The 23,424-nt window shown below is 42.6% G+C and overlaps 1 protein-coding gene across 1 annotated transcript in view; it reads right to left on the reverse strand.

Moving 5' to 3' along the window:
• Nucleotides 1-18,581: 18,581 nt before the first annotated feature.
• Nucleotides 18,582-23,424, reverse strand: part of gdf3 (growth differentiation factor 3) — a 70,865-nt gene continuing 66,022 nt past the window's right edge. The window contains exons 2-3 of the mRNA XM_059967783.1: nucleotides 20,324-20,534; nucleotides 18,582-19,887 (exon numbers count right to left, since the gene is read on the reverse strand). Coding sequence (XP_059823766.1) covers nucleotides 19,088-19,887; nucleotides 20,324-20,384 — 861 coding nt within the window. The 5' untranslated portion in view covers nucleotides 20,385-20,534 and the 3' untranslated portion in view covers nucleotides 18,582-19,087. The remainder of the gene's footprint in view (nucleotides 19,888-20,323; nucleotides 20,535-23,424) is intronic.

Raw genomic sequence — 23,424 nt, forward strand, 5'->3', positions numbered from 1 at the left:
AGGGGCTCTTTTTTTCCCCTTCTTTTTCTTTCAAAAAAATATTCTTAACACTTTATTTTCTCTTATTATTATTGATATATTGCTTAGCTTTGTTAATCAGTTATTTGCTAATTTAATTCTTTATTGTATATAATGACATATTGACTTAATGTATCTTTTTTATTAATCTTCAATAATAAATAATAAAAATATTTTTAAATGAAATAATGTGTAGACATTGAGATATTGTATTGGATGGTGCTAAGTAATGTATCAGTCTCAATTTTGGAAATTGTGCCTGTACTCTCAAGTCCAAGTCATTAAAATGTATTAAGGAAAGTGGTTTCTGAAATACATTTTCTCAGGAATTCCACCATAAACTCTGCCTTTCTGCGACAAAACAACCTATTGTGACTTAATCTGTCCATGCTGTCCTTTTACTCTGTGCCCTTCCACCTTGACATGCCACTTTATCAAATGCCTTTTGCACTTCCATATATGCCACATCAACTGTATTTTCTTCATTGGCCCTCTTCATCAACAAATTATTTAGCAATGAAACATGCCTTTAATAAATCCATGCTGACTTTCCATAATGAATCCAATGGCTGACAATTTTATCCTTGACTGAGAATTTTCCTCAATGTCAAGGTTAAACAGGCACTGCAGATCTCATCCTACATTGTTTTGGAATAAGGTGGTAACGTTTGCCATTTTCTCAAGCACCAGGCCTAAACCAGCCAACATTTGGGAGATTACGACCAGAAACTCTCCAATTTTCTTTGTTATTTCATTCAGATGAGCATGCATCTTATCCTATCAATGTTTAGCTCCTCCATCTCAATAACATCTTCCTTTGTTGAAATCCCAGCAGAATTTTCTTCTCCGGTGAAGACCAATTTTAGCAACGTGGCCTTGCTCCCCGCCCCACAAGTGGATTTATTTGGATCTCCTCCAATGCATTCAATGCTCCTGTATTACTGCCTCTGTGCTAGGGAAACCAGCTCTAGATAGGAATCGGCCTCTGGGTAGTAGAGGCTGGGTCACTGGGTATTTAAAGATGAAGTACTGTAGATTATTTTTGAAAGACTAGGGAATCGGAGGCTTCTAGGATATAGTAAGGTTGAAAGTATCCCAGCTGGCTGCATCATTGTCTGATATGACAATTCAGATTTGCAAGAATGTAAGGAGCTGCAGAAAGTAGTGGACTCAACCCAATAAATCACAGGCACATCCCTAGTACTTGCAGGAAGCACTGCCTCAGGAAGGCAACATCATTAACAAAGCTCCCCACCATCTGAGCCATACCATCTTCTCACAGCTACCACTGGGCAGGAGGTATAGAAGTCTGAAGACCCACACTACTAATGGTTACTTCCCTTTAACCGTTAGATTCTTGAACCAACCTGCACAACCCTAATCACTACCTTAGTATAGCAGCAACACTATGAGCACTTTGCACTATAATGAACTTTATTTTTGCTGTTTGAAATGTTCCATTTACCCCTTCATAATCCAACCGCAGTTTACATACCACCAGCAACTTGAGATACTCCATGATGTCATCTCCAAACAAGAAACAGTCCATCCCAACACACTTCAAAGTACAGTCAGGGACTTTGACCAGGCTTGTGTGAAGAAAATCCTGCCCAGTTACGATCAGCATATATCCTATAGTGCCAGAGGTCCCAATACTCTGGACCACTGTTATACTTATATAAGGAATCCCTATTGTCCTATGCACAGACCGTAGTTCAATAAATCAAATCACTTCTCCTACCTACATACAGGCAGAGGGTAAAGAGAACAATTCCAGAGACTGGGACAACAGAGAAATGGTTGTGGATTCAGAGGAGCAGCCATTGGCTTGCTTTGATTTGGTGGAATGGGCTGTGTTCAAGGACTCATCTGTGGTCACAGACTTTATTAAGACAGTTCTAGACAAGTGTGTCCCCACAAAATCATTCATAGTCTTCAGAAACCCTGGATGAACCATGACATCCATAATCTGCTAAAGGCCAGATCAGAGACATTCAAATCTGGTGACCAAGAAAATTACTAGAGGTCCAGGTATGATCACCAGAAAGCCATCTCATAGGTGAAGTGACAATTCCGGACTAAACTGAATCAACAAAGGATGCTCGATACTTGTATCAGGGCTTGAATATTATCTCCTCCCATAAAGTTAAATCAAGCTACATAAGTGACAACAGGGCTTCACTTCCAGATGAGCTCAATGTCTTCTATGCTCACTTTGAAAATCGAAACATGGAGAAACCACTATGAAGTCCCACAGCCCCTGATGATCCTGTGATTTAAGACTTTGAGGCTGACATGTGAGCAGCTTCAGGAGGGTGAACCTACAAAAGGCATCAGGCCCAGACAGGGTTCTGGCCAAGTACTAAATGCCTGTACAGATCAACTGGCTGAAGTGTTCACTGAGATCTTTAACCTCTCGCTTCACCAATCTGAGGTATCCACCTGCTTCAAGCAGGCTTCAGTTATACCAGTGCCTAAGAAGAGCATGATAACCTGCCTCAATGACTATTGTCTAGTAGTACTTAATCCACAGTGTTAAGGTTGGTGATAAAACAAATCAACTCTTTCATGAGAAACGACTTGGATCTGCTCCAGTTTTCCTACCCAGAAAAGGTCCACAGCAGATGCCATTTCATTGGCTCCTCACTCAACCTTGGAACTTCTGGACAGCAAAGGTACATACACCAGGATGCTCTTCATTGACTACAGCTCAGCATTCAATGCCATTATCCCCTCAAAACTTATTAACAAGCTCCAAGACCTTGGCCTCATACCTCCTTGTGCAATTGGATCTTCCATTTCCTTACTTGCAGACCTCAGTCAACCGAATAGGCAACATTTCCTCCACAATCTCCATCAGCATATGTGCATCACAAGGATGCATGCTTAGCCCCCTTCTACTCACTTTAGACTTACGACTGTGTGGCTAAGCACAGCTCTGAAGCCATGTCCAAGTTTGCTGATGATACCATTGTCATAGGCCAAATCAAAGGAGGTGACAAATCAGCATATAGGAGTGAGATTGGAATTTGACTGACTGGTGCCATAACAACAATCGCTTACTCAACGTCAGCAAAAACAAGGAGCTGATTATAGGTTTCAGGAAAAGAAAACCAGAGGTCCATGAGACAGTCCTCAATGGAGGATCAGAGGTGGAGAGGGTCAGCAACTTTACATTCAGAGGACTTGTCCTGGGCCCAGTACATAAGTGCAATTATGAAGAAAGCACAGCAGTGCCTCTACTTCCTTAGGAGTTTGCGAAGATTCGCATTACATCTAATACTTTGCCAAACTTCTATAAGCGTGTAGTGGAAAGTATACTGACTGGTTACATCACAGCCCGGTATAGAAACACCAATGCTTTTGAAAGGAAAATCCTACAAAAAGTAGTGCTACGCCCCAGTCCATCATGAGTAAAGGACACCTACCATTTAGAACATCTGCACAAAACACTGTTGCAGGAAAGCAACATCACCGGGGATCTCCACCACCCTGGACATGCCATTTTCTCACTGCTGCATCAGGAAGGTGGTACAGGAACCTCAGGACTCAGACTGTAATTAGCACTCAACCACCAGGCTCTTGAACCAGAGGGAATAACTTCACTCAACTTCACTTGTCCCATCACTGAACTGTACTCACAACCTATGAAGTCATTTTCAAGGATTCATCACCTCATGCTCTCGATATGTATTGCTTATTTATTATGATTATTTCTTTCCTTTGCATTCGCCCAGTGGTTGAATGCCCAAGTGGTCTTTCATTGATTTTGTTATGGTTATTATACTATAATGGATTTATTATGCCTGCAAGAAAATGAATTTCAGGTTTGTATGTACTTTGATAATAAATTTATTTTGAACAGAGACCCTTCTTCAAAACTAACCTTTGGTGTTTGATGAGAAATATTAACTTTGTTTCTCTTCTCACAGATGTTGCCCGACCTTCTGAGTATTTCGGACACTTTATGCTTATATTATAGCATAATATAATTCTAGGGCTGATATCCACACTGTAGAGGAGAAGTATTGAGATCAAATGTGGGTGCATCTGATATTTTGCTCCCGCTCTGGGCTCTTAGTCAGTTCAAGGGCAATTCAGATTGTTGGAGTCACAGAAAAGTACAGCACAGAAACAAGCCCTTCGATCCACCTAGTCCATGCGGAACCATTTAATCTGCTTGGTCCCATTGACCTGCACTCTATAGCCCTCCATACCCGTCATCCATGTACCTGTCTAAACTTCTCTTAAACATTGAAATTGAGCTGGCATGTACCACTTGTTCACTCCACATACTCATGACCCTCTGCGTGAAGAAGTTTCCTCTCACGTTCCCCTTAAACATTTCACCTTTCATCATTAACCCATCACCTCTGGTTATAATCCCAACCAACCTCAATGGAAAAAGCCTGCTTGCATTTAGTTATCTACACCCCTCATTATTTTGTAAACCTCTATCAAGCCTCCCTTCAATCTTCTATTAGCCTCTGGATCCAGCATATTATCCTCTGCAACTTCTGCCACCTTCAACAGGACCCCACCACTAAGCACATCTTTCCCTCTCTACCCCTCTTCAGTTTCTGAAGGGATCGTTCCCTCCGCAACTACCTAGTCCACACGTCCCTCCCCACAGATCTCCCCCTGCAAGCACTTATCCCTGCAAACATTAAGTGCTATACCTGTCCCTACACCTCCTTTCTTACCACCATTCAGGGCCCAAAACAGTCCTTCCAGGTGAGGCAACACTTTACTTGTGAGTCTGGCGAGACCCGATGCAGATTGAGAGACTGCTTCGTCAAGCACCTCCACTCCGTCTGGCACAACAGACAGGATCTCCCGGTTGCCACCCACTTCAACTCTGCTTCACATTCCCATTCGGGTATGTCCATACATGGCCTCCTCTACTGCCGTGATGAGGCCAAACTCAGGTTGGAGGAGCAACACCTCATATACTGTCTGGGTAGTCTCCAGCCCCTTGGCATGAACATTGAATTCTCTAACTTCTGGTAATTCTCTCCCTCTCCCTTCCCCCATCCCAGTTTCACCCTGCCTCCTCCTACAGCTGCCCATCACCTCTCTCATGCTTCTGCCTCCTTCTACTACACACAGTGCTTTCCCCTTACATTCCTTCTTCACCTTTCCTGCCTATCCCCTCCCCCGCCCCTTGATTTTTCCTCTTACTGGTTTTTCACCTGGCATTTACCAGCCTTCTCCTTCCCACCCTCCCCCCATTTTCTTTTTAGGGCCCCTGCCCCCTCCCTCTTCAGTCCTGACGAAGGGTCTCAGCCCAAAACATTGACTGCTCGTTTCCATGGATGCTGCCCGACCTGCTGAGTTCTTCCAGCATATTGTACATATTGATTGACCCCAGCATCTGCAGTGTACTTCCTGTTATAAGACTATTGTATGAACTCTTTGTTCAACAAGACCTCAAAATCTACTTCATCTTGACTTTACATCTTACTGTCTTCCTGTACTGCATCTTCTCTGTAAACACTTTATTTTGCATTTTGTTGCTGCTTTACTGGATATAATGACATTGAAATGATCTGTATGGATGGCATACAAAACAGGTTTTCACTGTACTTCAGTACATGTGACAATAATAAACCATTTACTTTATACTCCTTGGGAAGACCATGAGCTACATCATGTCACTTGACTGCAACTTGTCTCCTCCAACTCATTGGTAAATGCCCACGAGAAGGTCTTGCCCCAGATGGGCTGGCTTCAGAGGGCTAGCCTTGGACAACTGAAGGAGTGGTGTGGAATTGCTCCCAATGAAGTGCCTCTAACTTGCCGTAACTTCCATTTCCAACAATACTCATGAGTCAAAGAAAAAGCAACATTTTTTTCAAGACAGTTTTCAGAAACTCCTTGAATTAATTCCTCTCTCCTTTAGTGCCAGGAGACGGCTTGGAGTAGATTGCCCGCTACCAGAGTCTGGTATTGGACAAAGAACAATATTGGCATTCCTTCCCTACGAGCAGGACCAATTGCAAGAGGATGGACAAGAGATCCAGGGACGGATTAACCACATTGTAAAGCACTCTTTGGTTAAGTGCTCCCATTACCTCTCAAAGGAAGAAAGAACAGCTCTAGAAGCATCTTTAGACTGATATTCAAATTTAAGGACAGATAAAGGTAGAAAGAGCACAGGAGATCCAGCCACAAGCTGATTGTTCCTACTGAACTGTCAGCCCCACTGAACATTTGCAGGTTCATTAGGGCTGAAATAATCAAGGCCCAAACTCCCACAGGCCCATCCCACTGAGAGTCAAGAAAGGAGGAATACGTTACTCAAGATGGAATTTTTTGACATACAGTGCCTATAAAAAGTATTCACACCCCTTAGAAGTTTTCATGTTTTATTGTTTTACAACACTGAATCACAATGGATTTAATTTGACTTTTTTGACACTGATCAACAGAAAAGTCTCTTTCATGGCAAAGTGAAAATGAATTTCTACAAATTGGTCTAAATTTATTACAATTATTAAACACAAAATAATTGATTGCATAATTATTCACCCCCTTCAAGTCAGTATCTAGTAGATGCACCTTTGACTGCAATTATAACCTTGAGTCTGTACGGATAGATCTCTATCAATTTTGCACATCTGGACACTGCAATTTTTCCCTATTTTTAAAAAAAATCTTCTCAAGCTCTGTCAGATTGCATGGGAATTGTGAGTGAACAACCCTTATCAATTCCAGGCACAAATTCTCAGTTGGATTGAGGTCTTGACTTTGTCTTGGCCTCTCCATGACATGAACTTTGTTGTTTTTAAGCCATTCCTCTGTAGTTTTGGCTTTATGCTTGGGGTCATTGTCTTGCTAGAAAGCAAACCTCCCAAGTCATAGTTCTCTTGCAGACTGCATCAGGTTTTCCTGCAGGATTTCCCTGTATTGTGCTGCATTCATTTTACCCTTTACCTTCACAAGGGCCTGCTCTAGTGAAGCATCCCCACAGCGTGATGCAGCCATGCTTCACAGTAGGGATGGTCTGTTTGGATTATGCCAATATATCATTTAGTCTGATGGCCAAAAAGCTCAATTGATTTCATTAGACCATAGAACCTTCTTCCAGCTGACTTCAGAGTCTCCCACATGCCCTCTGGCAAACTCTATTCAAGATTTCATGAGAGTGATTTTCAACAGTGGCTTTCCTTTAAAGCTGTGATTGGTGAAGCACCCGGGCAACAGTTGTTGTATGCACAGTCCCTCCCATTTCAGCCACTGAAGCTTGTAACTCCTCCAGAGCTGTCATTGGTCTCTTGGTGGCCTCCCTCACTAGTCCCCTTCTTGCACGGTCACTCAGTTTTTGAGGATGGCCTACTCTCAGCTGATTTACAACCTGCCATATTCTTTTCCATTCTTGATGATTGACTTAACTGTACTCCAAGGAATATTCAGTGACTTTGAAACTACTTGTACTGTATCCATCTCCTGACTTGTGCTTTTCAATAACATTTTTGTGAAAAGAAGCTTAATGATTATCTGAAAATTGCCAGTGTTTTGATAATGAGCAAGAATAGAATCAATGGATGGGCATAAAAGTGGTAAATGCAGTTGAACCTGGAGTCACGGATTGCGAAGGATAAGTGGGGAAACAAAGCCAGAGAATGCACAATAAATATCAGGACACTAGCAACTGTAATTAATAACCGATTGAGTGGTGTGCCCACTGAAGGTTACAGAGCAGGTAAATGAGGTGGTGAAGAAGGTAAAAATGGGGGAAGGAGTAGGACACTTGCCTTTGTTGGCTAAGGCACAGAGTATGATAGGAGGACGGTAAACAAAACTACAGCTAGGTTAGGTCACAGCTAGAGCACAGTTTCTGGTCACCCCACCACAGGAAGGATCTAATAGCATTGGCAAGAGTGCAAAGAATGAGTTTTTTAGAACATTTGCATTTGATAGGGTTTGATTATTGCTGGCAAGACCAGAATTTATTGGCTACCTCTTGCTGTCCTTAACGTGATAATGGTCAGCTGCCTTCCTGTATCATGGATTAAAGATTCTCCCAAAATGCCTTTCAAGGATGAATTCCCAGGGTTTGATGAAAAATCTGAGATAAATTTCAAACAAGAAGAAAACTGCAGATGCTGGAAATCCAGAGCAACACTCATAAAAGGCTAGATGATCTCAGCAGGCCAGACAACATTTATAGAAAAGACTATAGTCAACATTTTAGACCAAGACCCTTCATCAGGATAAATTTCAAGCTGGGATTGTGTATGAATTGGAGGGAAGCTGCAGGTGGTCCCATGAGCCTGCTGTCAAGGCTAAGATTATTTATTCTACTGAGAGATCGTGTCAAGTCCCTTGATATAAAATCAGGGCATATGGCGTTAGGAGGACTAATAATTTCTGAAATTCAACAAATATGGCAGAACCCTTCCTCATATTTAAGAGTTGTCTGGGAAGTGGCAATAATGCATAGAGCTGCTACTTTGACAAAGATTACAACAAAGGGCCAAAAAGCCCCCCCCCCAACATGCCATGTTACCATAACTGCTATGATTATATGGAAATCAAAGACCCCCAGCATCCAGGTCATGCTGTCCTTGCACAGCTATGATCAAGCATATCCTTCCCACCATTAATAGTATCTACAGGAGGAGCTGCCTCAACAAGAAAGCAATATCTATCATCAAAGATCTTCACCATCCAGACCATGCCATTTTCTCACATCTACCATTAGGCAGGAGGTAGAAGCCTGAAGTCCCACACCACCAGACTGAAACTATTTCCCTTCAGCCAAGAAGTTTATTTAGAAATACAGTTTACAACTGGCCCTTCTGCCCAATGAGCCACACTGCCAAGGAACCCACCAGTTTAACCCTAGCCTAATCACAGGACAATTTACAATGACCAAATAACTTACTAACTGATACACCTGTGGACAGTGAACTGATCTGCACAACCCTAATCACTATCTCAGTATGTAAAAGCAATTACTACCCTCAATTTGCATTACAATTGACTTTTTTGTTCTTTCTTGCAAGATCTTTATATAATTTATGTGATTTTATTGTGAATGTTGTGTCTGCTAAACTATATGGATATAATGTTGCTGCAAGTAAGATTTTCATTGCACCTGTGCCTACATGAACCTGTGCACATTGCAACAAACTCAACTTAACTTGAAAACCCATCTAGTTCACTATTAGGAAAGGAAATCTTCCATTGTTACTAGGCTGGTCTACTCCTGATCAGAGTAACATGGGTGACTATCAAATGTTATCTAAAATGGCCTTTCTCATTGCCTCATTCAGAGGCAAATAGGTATGGACAACAAATACTGCCTTAGCAGCTGAGTCCGTATCCCACGGAGGAATAAAGTACAAATTCTCACATTATACTTGGCACATGTATCAGTGAATAAAACCTCATGCCATCTGAGTGAGATAGATTTAGGCCCCACTCCAGAACCCTGTTCAAATTTAAAGTACATATAGGTCACCATATACGACCCCGAGCTTCATTTTCTTGCGGGCATACTTTGTAAATAGAAAGCAACACAATAGAGTCAACGTAAAACTGCACACAACTGAGGCAGCAAACATCCAGTGTGCAAAAGACAACAAACTGTTTAAATACAAAAAGAAAGGGGGAGGGACAGAAGCAATAAATATCAAGAAAATGAGTTCTAGAGTCCTTAAAGGTAAGTCCATAGGTTGTGGAATCAGTTCAATGTTGGGGTGAGTGAAGTTGTCCCCTCTGGTTCAAGAGCCTGATGGTCGAGGGTTAGTAACTGATCTTGAAACTGGTGGTGTGGGCCCAAGGCTCCTGTATCTCCATCCTGATGGCAGCAGTGAGAAACAGCAGGGCCTGGATGGTGGGGGTGGGGGGGGAGGGGTCCTTGATGATGGATGCTGTTCTCCTGAGATAGTGCTTCCTGTAAATGAGGAGGGCTTCACCTGTGATGGATTGCCTCTCACCATATTATTTAAGCTGGGAAGTGTAGCATTGCCAGAGGTACAAGTTTTAAGAGGTCATAAACTGAAGTCTTGCCTGCTCTCTCAGGTCTTAACAAACGTTGAGTTGTTGGAAGATGAAGATGATATGGGCCATCAATTCTATACTGCCCTTTTTCTGATGTAGAAGGTTCTGAAATAACTTTCTGATGTTGGGTAGCTTGTGAAACAGTGACTCCAGTGAATAATCCCAACACTGTCCTCCCAGTTGACATTGGTTCTGAACTGGCAAGTCACCTTACCATCAAATAATCTTTTTGTTTCTTTAAATAGCTTAATTGGCAAACAATGCGTGTAACCATAAAGTATTTCCTATCAACTGTGAGGTATAGCATAGATTTTAAATTGTCATAAAAGCTATGTAGCTGGAATTGTTGTTGACTTTAATAGATTACAGGAACATATGATTTCTAATTTACCCTGCTCATTAAACAAATCCTTCTGTGATAAACACTCAATGGAAGAACAGTGCTCCCCAGCCCTTTTCTTGTTCTGACCCTGTAGAGGTCATCATAATTGTACTAAAACTGAATTATCCTCTTCCTCTGGGTTGGAGCAGTCTAATCACACACCATGCTGAACATTTTTTTTTCACTCAAGCTCCCAAGATCAGATGAAGGACTGCATCAACAATAGACTAACTTACCAGGAAACATGGAATTGTTTGCAGTCATCGTCATCTGAACCACAAGGTTATGGGTTCTCCTGAGATTGATCATATAAACTGGACTGATGTTCTAGTGCAGTGCTGTGCCTGTCCTTCCAGTACAAGAGAGTCTTTTCCAGTCAGGGGCCCGACTGCTAAGGAAGCACAGCAGTGTTGTGTCCTGCTCCCATGCAGTGCTGAGGGCTGGGCTGTCTGAGGTTTCAGCCTAGTGCACTGCCGAGGGACTGCTGTACTGTCAGAGGAATTGACTTAGAGATGAAACATGAAGCTGATTGCTTGACATTGAGGCATTATTTTGAGAAATAAGTTTCCCTGGCCAGTATTAATCTTCTCCAGAATCAGGTTTAATATCACAGGCACATGTTGTGATATTTGTTGTTTTGTGGCAGCAGTACATTGCAATACATAGTAATAAAATACTTCAAGTTACAATAAATGTATATTAAAACATTAAATTAATGATGCAAACAGAGAGAATAAAACAATTTGGAGATAGTGTACATGGGCTCATTGTCTGTTCTGAAATCTGATGGTGGAGGGGAAGAAGTTGTTCATAAAGCATTGAATGTGTGCCTTCAGGCTCCTGTACCTCCTTGATAGCGCCAATGAGAAGAGGGTATATCCTGGGTGATGGGGGTCCTTAATGATGGATGCTGACTTTTTGAGGTATCGCCTTTTGAAAGTGTCCTTGATGCTCAGGAGACTAGTGCCCATGATGGAGCTGGCTTAGTTTACAACTTTCTGCCACTTTTTCTGATCCTGCGCAGTGGCCCCTCCATAACAGACAGTGATGCAACCAGTTAGAATGCTCTCCATAATACATTTGTAGAAATTTGCTCGAGTCTTTGGTGACAGACTAAATCTCCTCAAACTCCTAATGAAATATAGCTGCTTTTATGCCTTCTTTGCAATTGCATTAATATGCTGGGCCTAGGATAGGTCTTCAGAGTTGTTGACCCCTAGGAACTTGAAACTGCTCACCCTTTCCACTGCAGATCCCTTGATGAGGTTTAGTGTATGTTCCCTTGATTTCCCTTTCCTGAAATCTACAATAAAATCCTTGGTCTTACTGATAGTGAGTGCAAGATTGTAATTGTGACACCACTCAACCAACTGATCTCTCACTTCAGTACCACCTCCTCATCACTATCTTAGATACTACCAACAATAATGATGTCATCAGCAAATTTATATATGATGTTTGAGCTATGTCTAGCCATGTAGTCAAGGGTACAGAGAGTACAGCAGTGGGTTAAGCACACATCCTTGATGTGTACCAGTGTTGACTGTCAGCAAGGAGGAAATGTATTTCTGATCTGCACTGACTATAGTCTCCCAATGAGGAAGTCAAGGATCCAGTTGCAGAGGGAGGCACAGAGGCCTAGTTTTTGTAACTTGTTGCCTAGAACTGAGGGTATGTTGATGTTGAACATTGAGTTGTAATCAACCTGAAGTAAGTATTGCTACTGTCCAGGTGATCCAAGGCTGAGTGGAGAGTCAGTGAGATTGCATCCACTGTAGATCTAATATGGTGATAGGCAAATTGCAGCGGGTCTAGGTCCTTGATTCTGGCCATGACCAATCTCTTAAAGCACTTCAAAACAGTAGATGTGAGTGTCACTGGGCGATAGTTGTTGAGGCAGCTCACTCTGCTCTTCTTGAGCTCTGGTGTGATTGTCAACCCTTTTTGAAGTTCCCACCTAAAAAATGCAGCAGTGAGAGATCAAAGAGATCCATGAACATTTCCATCAGGTGGTTGGCACAGATTTTCAGTGCCCTACCAGTTACATCATCAAGGCAAAATGTCATGCAAGGATTCACTCTCAAAAGATGTTCTGATGTTGGCCTCCGAGACAGAGATCGCAGTCACCAGATACAGCAGGGATTTGCAGAGGTGTAGTTTTATTCTCCCTTTCAAAAGATGCATAAAAGGCATTGAGCTCATCTGGGAGTGAAACATCACAGCCATTCATGTTAAGTTTCCCACTGCAGGAAGTCCAAACCCCATTTCCAGAAAAGTTGGGATATTTTCCAAAATGCAATAAAAACAAACACCTGTGATATGTTAATTCAAGTGAACCTTTATTTAACTGACAAAAGTACAAAGAAAAGATTTTCAATAGTTTTACTGACCAACTTAATTGTATTTTGTAAATACACACAAATTTAGAATTTGATGGCTGCAACACACTCAACAAAAGTTGGGACAGAGTTAAAATAAGATTGAAAAGTGCACAGAATATTCAAGTAACACCGGTTTGGAAGACTCCACAGTAAGCAGGCTAATTGGTAGCAGGTGAGGTATCATGACTGGGTATAAAAGTAGCGTCCATCAAAGGCTCAGTCTCTGCAAACAAGGATGGGTCGTGGCTCACCCCTTTGTGCCAAAATTTGTGAGAGAATTGTTAGTCAGTTCAGAAGGAGCATTTCCCAATGCAAGATTGCAGAGAATTTAGGTCTTTCAACATCTACAGTACATAATATTGTGAAAAGATTCAGAGAATTCGGAGACATCTCAGTGCAAAAAGGGCAAGGTCAGAAACCACTGTTGAATGCGCGTGATCTTCGAGCCCTCAGGTGGCACTGCCTAAGAAACCGTCATGCTACTGTGACAATTATAGCCACCTGGGTTCAGGAGTACTTCGGAAAACCATTGTCACTTAACACAGTCCATCGCTGCATCCAGAAATGCAACTTGAAACTGTATTACACAAGGAGGAAGCATTGTCCTGCTGAAATAAGCATGGATGTCCCGGGAAGAGACATCGCCTTGATGGCAACATACATCTCTCTAAAATCCTAATATACGCCTCAGAGTCAATGGTACCTTCACATACATGCAACTCACCCATGCCGTGGGCACTGATGCACCCCCATCTCTATGCATCAACTCTATGCAGAAATGCCAGTGAGTTCTCTGGGCCCGAGCTCATCTCAGATGGACCGAAATTCTGTGGAACCTTGTGCTGTGGTCAGATGAGTCCACATTTCAGCTAGTTTTCGGAAAAAACGGGCATCGAGTTCTCCATGCCAAAGATGAAAATGACCATCTTGATTATTATCAGCGAAAGGTGCAAAAGCCAGCATCTGTGATGGTATGCTTATTTCAGCAGGACGATGCCAGACCACATTCTGCATGGGCTACAACAGCGTGGCTTTGTAGACACAGAGTGCGTGTGCTTGACTGGCCTGCTGCCAGTCCAGATCTATCTCCTATTGAAAATGTATGGCGCATCATGAAGAGGAGAATCAGACAACGGAGACCACAGGCTGTTGAGCAGCTGAAGTCTTATATCAAGCAAGAATGGACAAAATTTCCAATTATAAATCTACTACAATTAGTATCCTCAATTCCAAAACAACTAAAAAGCGTTATTAAAAGGAAAGGTGATGTAACACAATGGTAAACATGCCTCTGTCCCAACTTTTGTTGAGTGTGTTGCAGCCATCAAATTCTAAATTTGTGTATATTAACAAAGTACAATTAAGTTGGTCAGTAAAACTATTGAAAAATTTTTCTTTGTACTTTTGTCAGTTAAGTAAAGGTTCACGTGAATTAACATATCACAGATGTTTGTTTTTATTGCATTTTGGAAAATATCCCAACTTTTCTGGAAATGGGGCTTGTAATGGCCTTAACTTTGCCAGAACTGACGTACATCCAATTCCACATCTAATTTCAATCAGAATTGTTTTTCATTCTTAAAATAGTCTTCCGTAGGTCATACCTGGATTTCTTCTATAGTTCTGGATCACAGGTTTTGAATGCCACAGATCTTATGCTCAGCAGACTGAATATCCAGGTTTATCCATGAGTTCTCAAAGGCACAAAATTATCTTGATGAAGTTGATGACAAATGTGGTGTATTCATTCAGATTCATAGATGAATCCCTGAATATTGTCCAGTCCACCATTTCAAAGCAGTAAATATCCCAACGCATCCCTTGACCTTACCTTCATGGTCCTTGGTCTGCCTGTACACTGGAAGCAGAAGAACAGCTATGTGTTTGGATTTTCCACAGTGTGGGTGTGGGATGGCATGTCAAGCATTCTTGAGGGTGGTGTAACTATGGTCGTGTGTTGGCTCCTCTGGTTCCACAGTTGATATGCTAGTGGTAGTCAGAGACACCTGCAAGCTAGCTTGGTTGGAATCCTCACAATGATAAGGAAGGCATCAGGGAGCACTGCTTCATGACTGCTGATCACGGTGCTCAGCTCCTCCAGACTTTGGCCAGGAGTGGAACACACACTGCTACCAAGATGGCAGTGGAAACCTCCTTCAGCAAATAAAATAGTTGACACTTGACTGCTAGCTGTTCCAGGTTGGCTGTGCTGGACTGAGATAGAACCACCATATATGTGCACCATGATGAGTTAATCATGAAGCATACTCTGGCTCCTCTACCTTTAGGAGACTCAGCTCTTCTATTTATGCAGTGGATGGTGAGGACCTCTGGCTGTACGCTGCATCTGAAATGGTAGGCATGAGCATGTTTCCAAGAAGCAAAGTACACAGCCGTTTCTGATGTCCTTCTGGTACTGCAATATTGTTCCGAGGTTTTAAATTTTATTTACCAAAAACTATACATTCACCAGCAGGATAGTAGGTGTGGGGATCTAAGGCTCAGCATTTTGATCTTACTTGCAGCCCAGCATGCTTACCACATTTCCCTTTTCATAAAGGGGAACTGCACTAGTGACCTGAGTCTGCAGTCCAGGGTCCACCAATCTTAAGGATCGAATGATTTCTTAAACTTCTTAAAATGATGTTGCTTACTTATGTACCCATGTCTGTACCTATGGATTTCAGATGTAGTAGTACAAAATGAAACAGATTTTTATAGCTGGGGGAGGTAATGAGGATAAGCTCCCACTCTTTATTAAATGCTCCCAATGGTCTGCAATTCAAATAGCCAGTTCAGCTCTTGGCCACATGTGACTTAGCTACCAAGCCCAGCGGAACAGTTTCTACTGACAGGAGAAGGGGTAAAGGTGTGTTCTGGCACCTTAAAACTGGTCACTTTGGGCAGATGGAGCCCATCAACCATGGTTGGCAGCTGATCTAGGAGAAGGAAAACTCTGATCTCAAACCTCTGCTGCCTTGCAGCTATATCCAGTCAAGGAGAAGGCTTTGGGAGGAAATCCTTGAGTTAAAACTCCAGAGCTGGAGATCCTAAGCCCTATGTTGAATTCAACACTGACTGGCAACACATACAAAGCTGCTGGTGCTGAACTGTTTCAGTCTCTGCCATTCCTTTGGGTTGAACAGATACATGGAGAGGGGGAGCTTACTACATGGGCAATAGCTTGCTCTCCATATTGTACTGCCTGGCTCAAGCATTTATATAGCTTGGACACAACATCCATGGCCCACCCTGACCAATGGAGGCCTAAAAAAAATGCTCAAAATATGAATATTTGATTATTCCCTTCCAAACTACACACACTTACCACCATCCATGACTTGCCTTTGGTGTACTGTCTCTTCATATTTGATGTCTTAAGGTGCAACACTTTTCACATATGGCCAGGTTAAACTCCATCTTCCATTTCTCTGCCCATGTCTGCAACTGATCTATATTCCGTATTCTTTGTTAGTCTTTTATGCTATCTACAACACCATTAATCTTTGCATTATCTGCAAATTTACTAACTCGCCCATTTACATTTTCATCCGGGCATGAAAATATTGGTCAAGCCCCAGCAATCTCTTCTCTTGCCTTTTTCAATAACCTGGGGTTAACAGGCACTGGGGACTTAATGTTCTTTAAGGAGACCCAGTACTATTTCCTCCTTCAACTTGAAGTGTCCCAGTATATCAATATGCTCATCATTCATCTCCCTACTCTCTATTTTCTTCTGCCCCCCCCAGTTTAGATGCAACCTGTTCCCCTTGTACAAGTCACACCTGCCCCAGAAAAGGTTACACTCATACAAGAAACTGCCCCCTACATCAGTTCCTCAACCACTCATTCTTTTATACTATCACCTTAATCCTGCCCTGACTAGCAGGTGGCCCTGGGAGTAATCCAGAGATGACCATTTTAGAGGTGCTGCTCTTCAGCCTCTTTCCAAACTCCCTATACACACTGCACAGGACAGCTTCCCTTTTCTACTAATGTAGTATGGCTCCCGGTGAGACCCGACGTACATTAGGAAACCACTTCACCGAGCATTTACACTCTGTCCACCAGAACAACCAGAATCTCCCAGTGGCCACCCATTTTAATTCCACTTCCCATTCCAACATTTCAATCCTTGGCGTCCTCTACTATCATGATAAGGCCACACCTTATATTCCATTTGAGTAGCTTCCAACCTGATGGCATGAACATTGATTTCTCAAACTTCCAGCAATGCCTCCACCCATCTCCCCCCCTTCACCATTTCCCATCCCATTGTCCCTCTCTCATGTTTTCTCCTTACTCACCCATCACCTCCCTCTGGTGCTCCTTTTCTCCCACCTCCCCTTTCTTCCTTCTTCCATGGCCTTCTGTCTCTTTCACCAATCAACTTCCTAGCTCTTTGCTTCATCCCTTCCCCTCCAAGTTTCACCTACCACCTGGTGTTTCTCTCTCCCTCTCCCACCCCCCCGGCTCCACCTTTCAAATCTACTCCTCAGCATTTTTTCTCCAGTCCGGTGAAGGGTTTCAGCCCAAAACATCAACCGTACTTTTTTCCATTGATGCTGCCTGGCTTGCTGAATTCCTCCAGTATTTTGTGTGTTTCAATCAGTGTGTCATCCTTCTGCATGCCCTCCTGCCCACAATCATCCAATCACCTCCAGCCTCCATCAAACACCACCCCCCTTATACCATTTTCACTCTGTCCAGATGCAGGGTTTAGAACCAAACCATCAACGAGTCCTTTCCTCCCCACAGACGCTGCTGAGGTCCCCCAGCAGATGGTTAATTGTTCCAGATCCTAATGTCTGCAGTCAATACATTCTAAGAAATTCTTGTATTTCTTAGAGAGAAGGAACACAGGGAGGAATAAATTGTTGATATTTTGGCCAAGACCCTTCATCAGCTCTGGAAAGGAGGGAGCAGAAGCCAGAATAAGGAGATAAGGGAGGGGTAGGAGGTGGTAAGTGAACAAATAATACTTGACCAACTGGCAGGTAATAGGTGAAACCAGGTAGCTGGGCGATGATAAGTGGGAGAGGTAAAGGGCTGAAGAGAGGGCAGAGGACCACAGGTGAAAGGGAAAGAGGAGTGGCATCAGAGGAAACTGATGGGCATGTGAGGTGAGAGGGGAACCAGAATAAGAAATTGAAAATGAGACAAAGGGGGAGGAATTGCCAGAAGTTTGAGAAATTGATGCTCATGGCATCAGGTCTCAGATGGAGTACAAGGTGTTGCTCCTCCAAACAAAGTCTGGCCTCACGGTGGCAGAAGAGGAAGCCATGATCCAACATGTCAGGTGGGAATAGGAAGTTGAATTGAAATGGGTGGCCACTGAGAAATCCCACCTTTTACAGCAGACAGAGCTAAAATGAACAAATAGTCAAAAGTTATCAGGAATAGCACTGTAGTTAAATGGAGAGGGCAGAAGAACTAGAGCGGTTCACCATGGAAACTAAGAGTTTTGACGAAAGGCTTCAGAGAAGAGTTAATAGGGGAAAGCTGTTCCCCCCAGCAGAATAGTTGGTAATCAGCAGGTTTAACGTCAAAACAAATTCATAGGGAAGAAAAGAAGCAAAAAAGCTACTGTGGTGAGTTAGTGAAATGTTCAGAATTAAATAATACTCAAAGCCAATTCAATAACAACTTTTAGAAAGGCAAAGGATCAATACTTAAAGGAAAAATCTTGTAAACTACAGGGAATGGTGAATAGTTACTTTTATTTCAAACAGTAAACCACAGGTACAAGTTGCTGAGGGGTTTCCTGTGCTATAAATGATCCTCTTAAATTCATTGTCATCAATGAGGTAGCAGGTTCAACTGGACACAGTGAATCATTTGATGCTGGCATCTGAAATTAAAAGGAAGCATCCTAGAAATAGTCAGCGTCTCAGTTACGTGTTCTATCCACCAGTTCATTAAGTAGAAAAAATTGACAAAACTTTATTGTAAATGATGTCAAACTGAACCTGCAATCAATATTGCAACTTGACAGCAAATTCTTTCAGATCACACTTAATGACAAGGGATAGGTTTGAATGGCCAGTATGATTCAGTGGAGTGGGGGGGGGGGGGGAAGAGAGTGGGGTGCTGAGGGAGTTCATCTTTGAAGCCTGCAATGTGAATTAGACTGTAAAACACTCACCAGTTTTAAAATTCAGGTTTACATCATCCACCCAAAGCAAAAAAATTGAAGGTGAATGTTAATCTTGAGGGAAGTGTACCATTTAGGCATTGCTGAAGGAGCAGGGCAAATATAATTACAAATTAAATGCACCTTCATCAAGGAAGATATCTATCTGCACCCACATTCATCCACCACCATATCATCATAATGCCGCAAAACTACATTCTCATTATTGTCATAGTAGAGCATGGAAATGGGAGAGAGCTTAATGGGGACACAGCAGGGTTGGGGGGTGAGTTCAGGGTCAGTGGAATGCACGAGTGTTTGAAGAATAGCGTGGTTGGTACCATTCAGGCTCTCACTCAGTGGGTAAGGACACTCCCCGTGGCAATAATTGGCCATGTAGCCCTGAGGAGCAATGATCCAATGTTGCCAACCGACATCCTTGAACTGAATATGGAGTCTCCTACGTTTGCAGACCCGACTGAATGCCAGTGGCAGCTGAAAGGAGCTCCTCTTCCTTCTAGATGCTTTGCATTTCTCCCGGTTCAGGGACACCACCAAGAGGGAGACTTGCAGATCCTGGGCAAAACCAATACACACCGGGTTAGGAGTCTGATGGCCCTCCATCGAGGAGCTGCCTATCTCCAGGAGTGCCCCCTGATTGTTGGGCTGGTGTCTCCATGCCCTGGAGATCTGAGTCAGGTTGAAATAGAGGGAGCCATATATGGATTGGAAGGACTGCGAAGTAATGAGCTCTTGCCTAGAGTTGGAGGATTTTCCCAACCTCCAGATAGACAAGGTGCAAACTGTCACTGCACCAGGGAGTGGGTAAGGGTCCCCAGGTAGGGTAAGCTCCAACTGGGCCAGCGTCAGCTCTTCCACATCTTCTAGCACTGACAGATTAAAGTAGAGATGCTTCTGCACATGAGGCCATGAGGATAATCCCAACCCAGCCACTGGATTACCTAACAAAACAGAAGGTCAAAAGTGTTGCCATCAGAACAGCTAGCCAGTGGGGCACAGTCTGGGGTGAGGGGTGGAAGGAACACTGTGGGAAGAAACTCACCCAGTTGTACAAGAGTCAGGCATTCCCCCAATTCAGAAGTATACCTCATTCTGATCACCAAACCCAGGAAAGGAAGTCCATCCCCATCCCTACACCAGAAACTGAGGACCACACCCTCCCCTACACTCTAGGTAATGTGGTAACAGAAAACAAGCCCACCCCACTCTCAGGTAATATGGCAGACATAGTCTGCTTCACCCCTGCCCTGAAAACAAGACCCTTAGCAAAACAGCAAATTCACCCCGAAAAAATGAGACCCTGTGCAAACTCCATCAAACTCAACTTCACAGCTACAAATCGCACCTACTTATCCAAAACTGATAATGCGTTCTTACCCAGATTGGGGAGATGACGAAGGATATCACCATCCACCCCTAGCTCATCCATTCTGCACATATCATGTCCAGGATCACCCTGGCTGAGAGATCTGGATCTCCTCTGGAAAATCTTCCACAGTCGAACCGGGACAGGCCTGGGATCAGTAGGATGGGGCCTGCTTGTTAAGCCCAATGCTTTTAAAAAGGCCTTTTCTTGAACCGGGGACTCCTGTGACACAGACAAACCAAGGGGGCAAAAAAAAATCACAGCTAGACAGCTGATGAGGGAACTCATAGCCATCTCGAAGCACATGAGGTGTAAAACAGGACAATGTGTGCCTGGCCTCAAACTCACTTTGTACCTACTGAAATCAGCTTCAATGACCGTGCTGATGAGTAATTTCATCTCCCTCTGTAATTAACATTTCAACAGAAAGTGCTGGGAGCAGTACCACATTCTGGGGAGGAGGGAGTGGTTAGAGAAGCAGGGCCCTCCTTCATTCAGCCAAATGGCTGCAAAATGTTGAAGTATCCTTGGGATTGAAAATCTCAAATCAGTTTCTAACAATTCCCACCTGCTGAGTATTTAATTGCACTTCAAGTGGATGTATTTGCAATTGAAAGGCCTTATCTATCTGCTCCAGAAGAGTTGTTGATGGTTACTGAATTTGAACAGTGTGCATTGTCCTTAACCCCCCAAGAGATAACACCTTGAAATCTTTAAGCACATTTGTCAAATTGTGAATAGTACTACAGGAATAAATTATTCAATCTTACAAATCACAGCTGCTCTGCATCTTAATTCAAAATACCGGTCCTGAGCTACAATACCATACCCTACCCAAAACCATGTCATATTAGGCTTGCAAAACATGAGGAAATCTGCAGATGCTGGAAATTCAAGCAACATTCAAGTGTGTTGCCATATTAGGCTTGATTTTTTCCAAAGGATTTTTGTGGGAGTGTTTCTAATTCTCACTACCACCTCTAAACTTATTTTTTCAGGACATTGTGCTAATAACCTTTAAAAGACACTTGGATAAGTCCATGGAGAGGAATGGTTTAGATTGATATGGATCAAACATCGGCAAATGGGACTCACTTAGTCAGGCTGAGGGGCGTCTCCCTGCTGTATCAATCTGTGTCGGACGACACCAACGGAAGGAATAATTTCCCTCTCCAGATAAATTGTTAACTCCTTTAATTATCTTTAACACCTTAATTAGATAACTCTTGTCTGTTCAAGAGTCTGCAAGCATTGTCTATGTAACCTGCTCTCAAAATTTACCTGTGTTACCTCCAGTTTAATTCTTAAACCAGTAGCACCTCAGACTTCCGTTTAAGTAATGTCCAGAGGAGAATGCAAGGCAGGGGTGGCAAACCATTTGTGATAGTGTACGCCCAAATTTGTGATAATTCTCTCATGTGCCATGATAATTATGATTGATTAATGAATTAGTAACAATAATTATGAACAAGAGAAAATCTGCAGACGCTGGAAATCCAAGCAACACACACAAAATGCTGGAGAAACTCAACAGGCCAGGCAGCATCTATGGAAAAAAGTACAGTCGAGGTTTCCGGCTGAAACCCTTCAGCAGGACTGATTTATGAACTTCTTAAGAAATAAGGATGAGTCTTGTGTTTATTGATTTGTATTCATTGTTTTACTATTAAGAAAAGTACAAAAGGGATAGATTAAAATAAATGAAACATGTTACATGACCTATTCAAAAAATATTACTCTTTTAAAAAGACAATTGAAAAATAGTAATTGCATTGTAACCATTAACTATCCAAATACTGATGTGTACACCATGTCTGTGAGGACTTCAAAATGTATCGTTCAACATCATGGGTTTCTTCTTGCTGGCACCAAGCCGGTGTGAGATATTTCCTGTGGAAACACCTCACTGCTCTCAGATTTTAAAAATCATTCACTGTTTCGTTTGGCAGTAAATATAACTATTATGAATCTTATTAATTATGAGTGAGGTTTAAACAATCGAGGGGCAGCACTACATACTGTATGCTAACAACATTTTTTGTGTGTGCTGTGTTAATGATTTATTTACTTATAAAATCTCCATGGACGTTGCCTGACGTGTTGAGTTCCTCCAGCATTTTGTGTGTGTTGCTTGGATTTCCTGCATCTGCAGATTTTCTCATTTGAGAATCTGAATAATTGTCTTCATTCCAAGATGACTAGAATATAAAATTAAGAATGTAATGTGGTGGTTTTATCAGATATTGGTCAACCACATTTGGAGTATTGTAAGCAGTTTTGGGCCCCCTGTCTAAGAAAAACATGCCCTCATTATTCCTTTCTTTGTGCACTAGTTTTGTTAAGTAGGTAGCCACCCCTAAATTACAGAAGGCAATTGTGACTGTAAGGAGAGGGAAAGTGAATAGGCAGCCAATGCAAAGTCCCTTGTGGCTGTTCCCCTCAATACTAAGTTTTAGATACTGTTGGAGGGAGGTGACCTACACTCAACTTCACTTGCTCCGTCCTTGAGATGTCCCCACAACCAGTGATCTCACATTTATCTCATTATTTCATGTTCTTGTTATTTATTGTATTTATATTTGCATTTTCACTATTTGTTTTCTTCACTCTGATTAATCTTATGTTGATCCTGTAAACATAGAAAATAGGTGCAGGAGTAGGCCATTCGGCCCTTCGAGCCTGCACCGCCATTCGGTATGATCATTGCTGATCATCCAACTCAGAACCCTGGACCTGCTTTCTCTCCATACCCCCTGATCCCTTTAGCCACAAGGGCCATATCTAACTTACTCTTAAATATAGCCAATGAACCGGCCTCAACTGTTTCCAGACACCCAGGTCTCGTTGCACCTCCCCTTTTCCTAATCGGCCACCGTTCAGATAATAATCTGTTTTCCTGTTCTTGCAACCAAAGTGGATAACCTCACATTTATCTACATTAAATTGCATCTGCCATGAATTTGCCCACTCACCTAACCTATCCAAGTCACCCTGCATCCTCTTAGCATCCTCCTCACAGCTAACACCGCTGCCCAGCTTCGTGTCATCCGCAAACTTGGAGATGCTGCATTTAATTCCCTCGTCTAAATCATTAATATATATTGTAAACAAC

Source organism: Hypanus sabinus, chromosome 4, assembly GCF_030144855.1.
Source record: "Hypanus sabinus isolate sHypSab1 chromosome 4, sHypSab1.hap1, whole genome shotgun sequence".
NCBI lineage: Eukaryota > Metazoa > Chordata > Chondrichthyes > Myliobatiformes > Dasyatidae > Hypanus > Hypanus sabinus.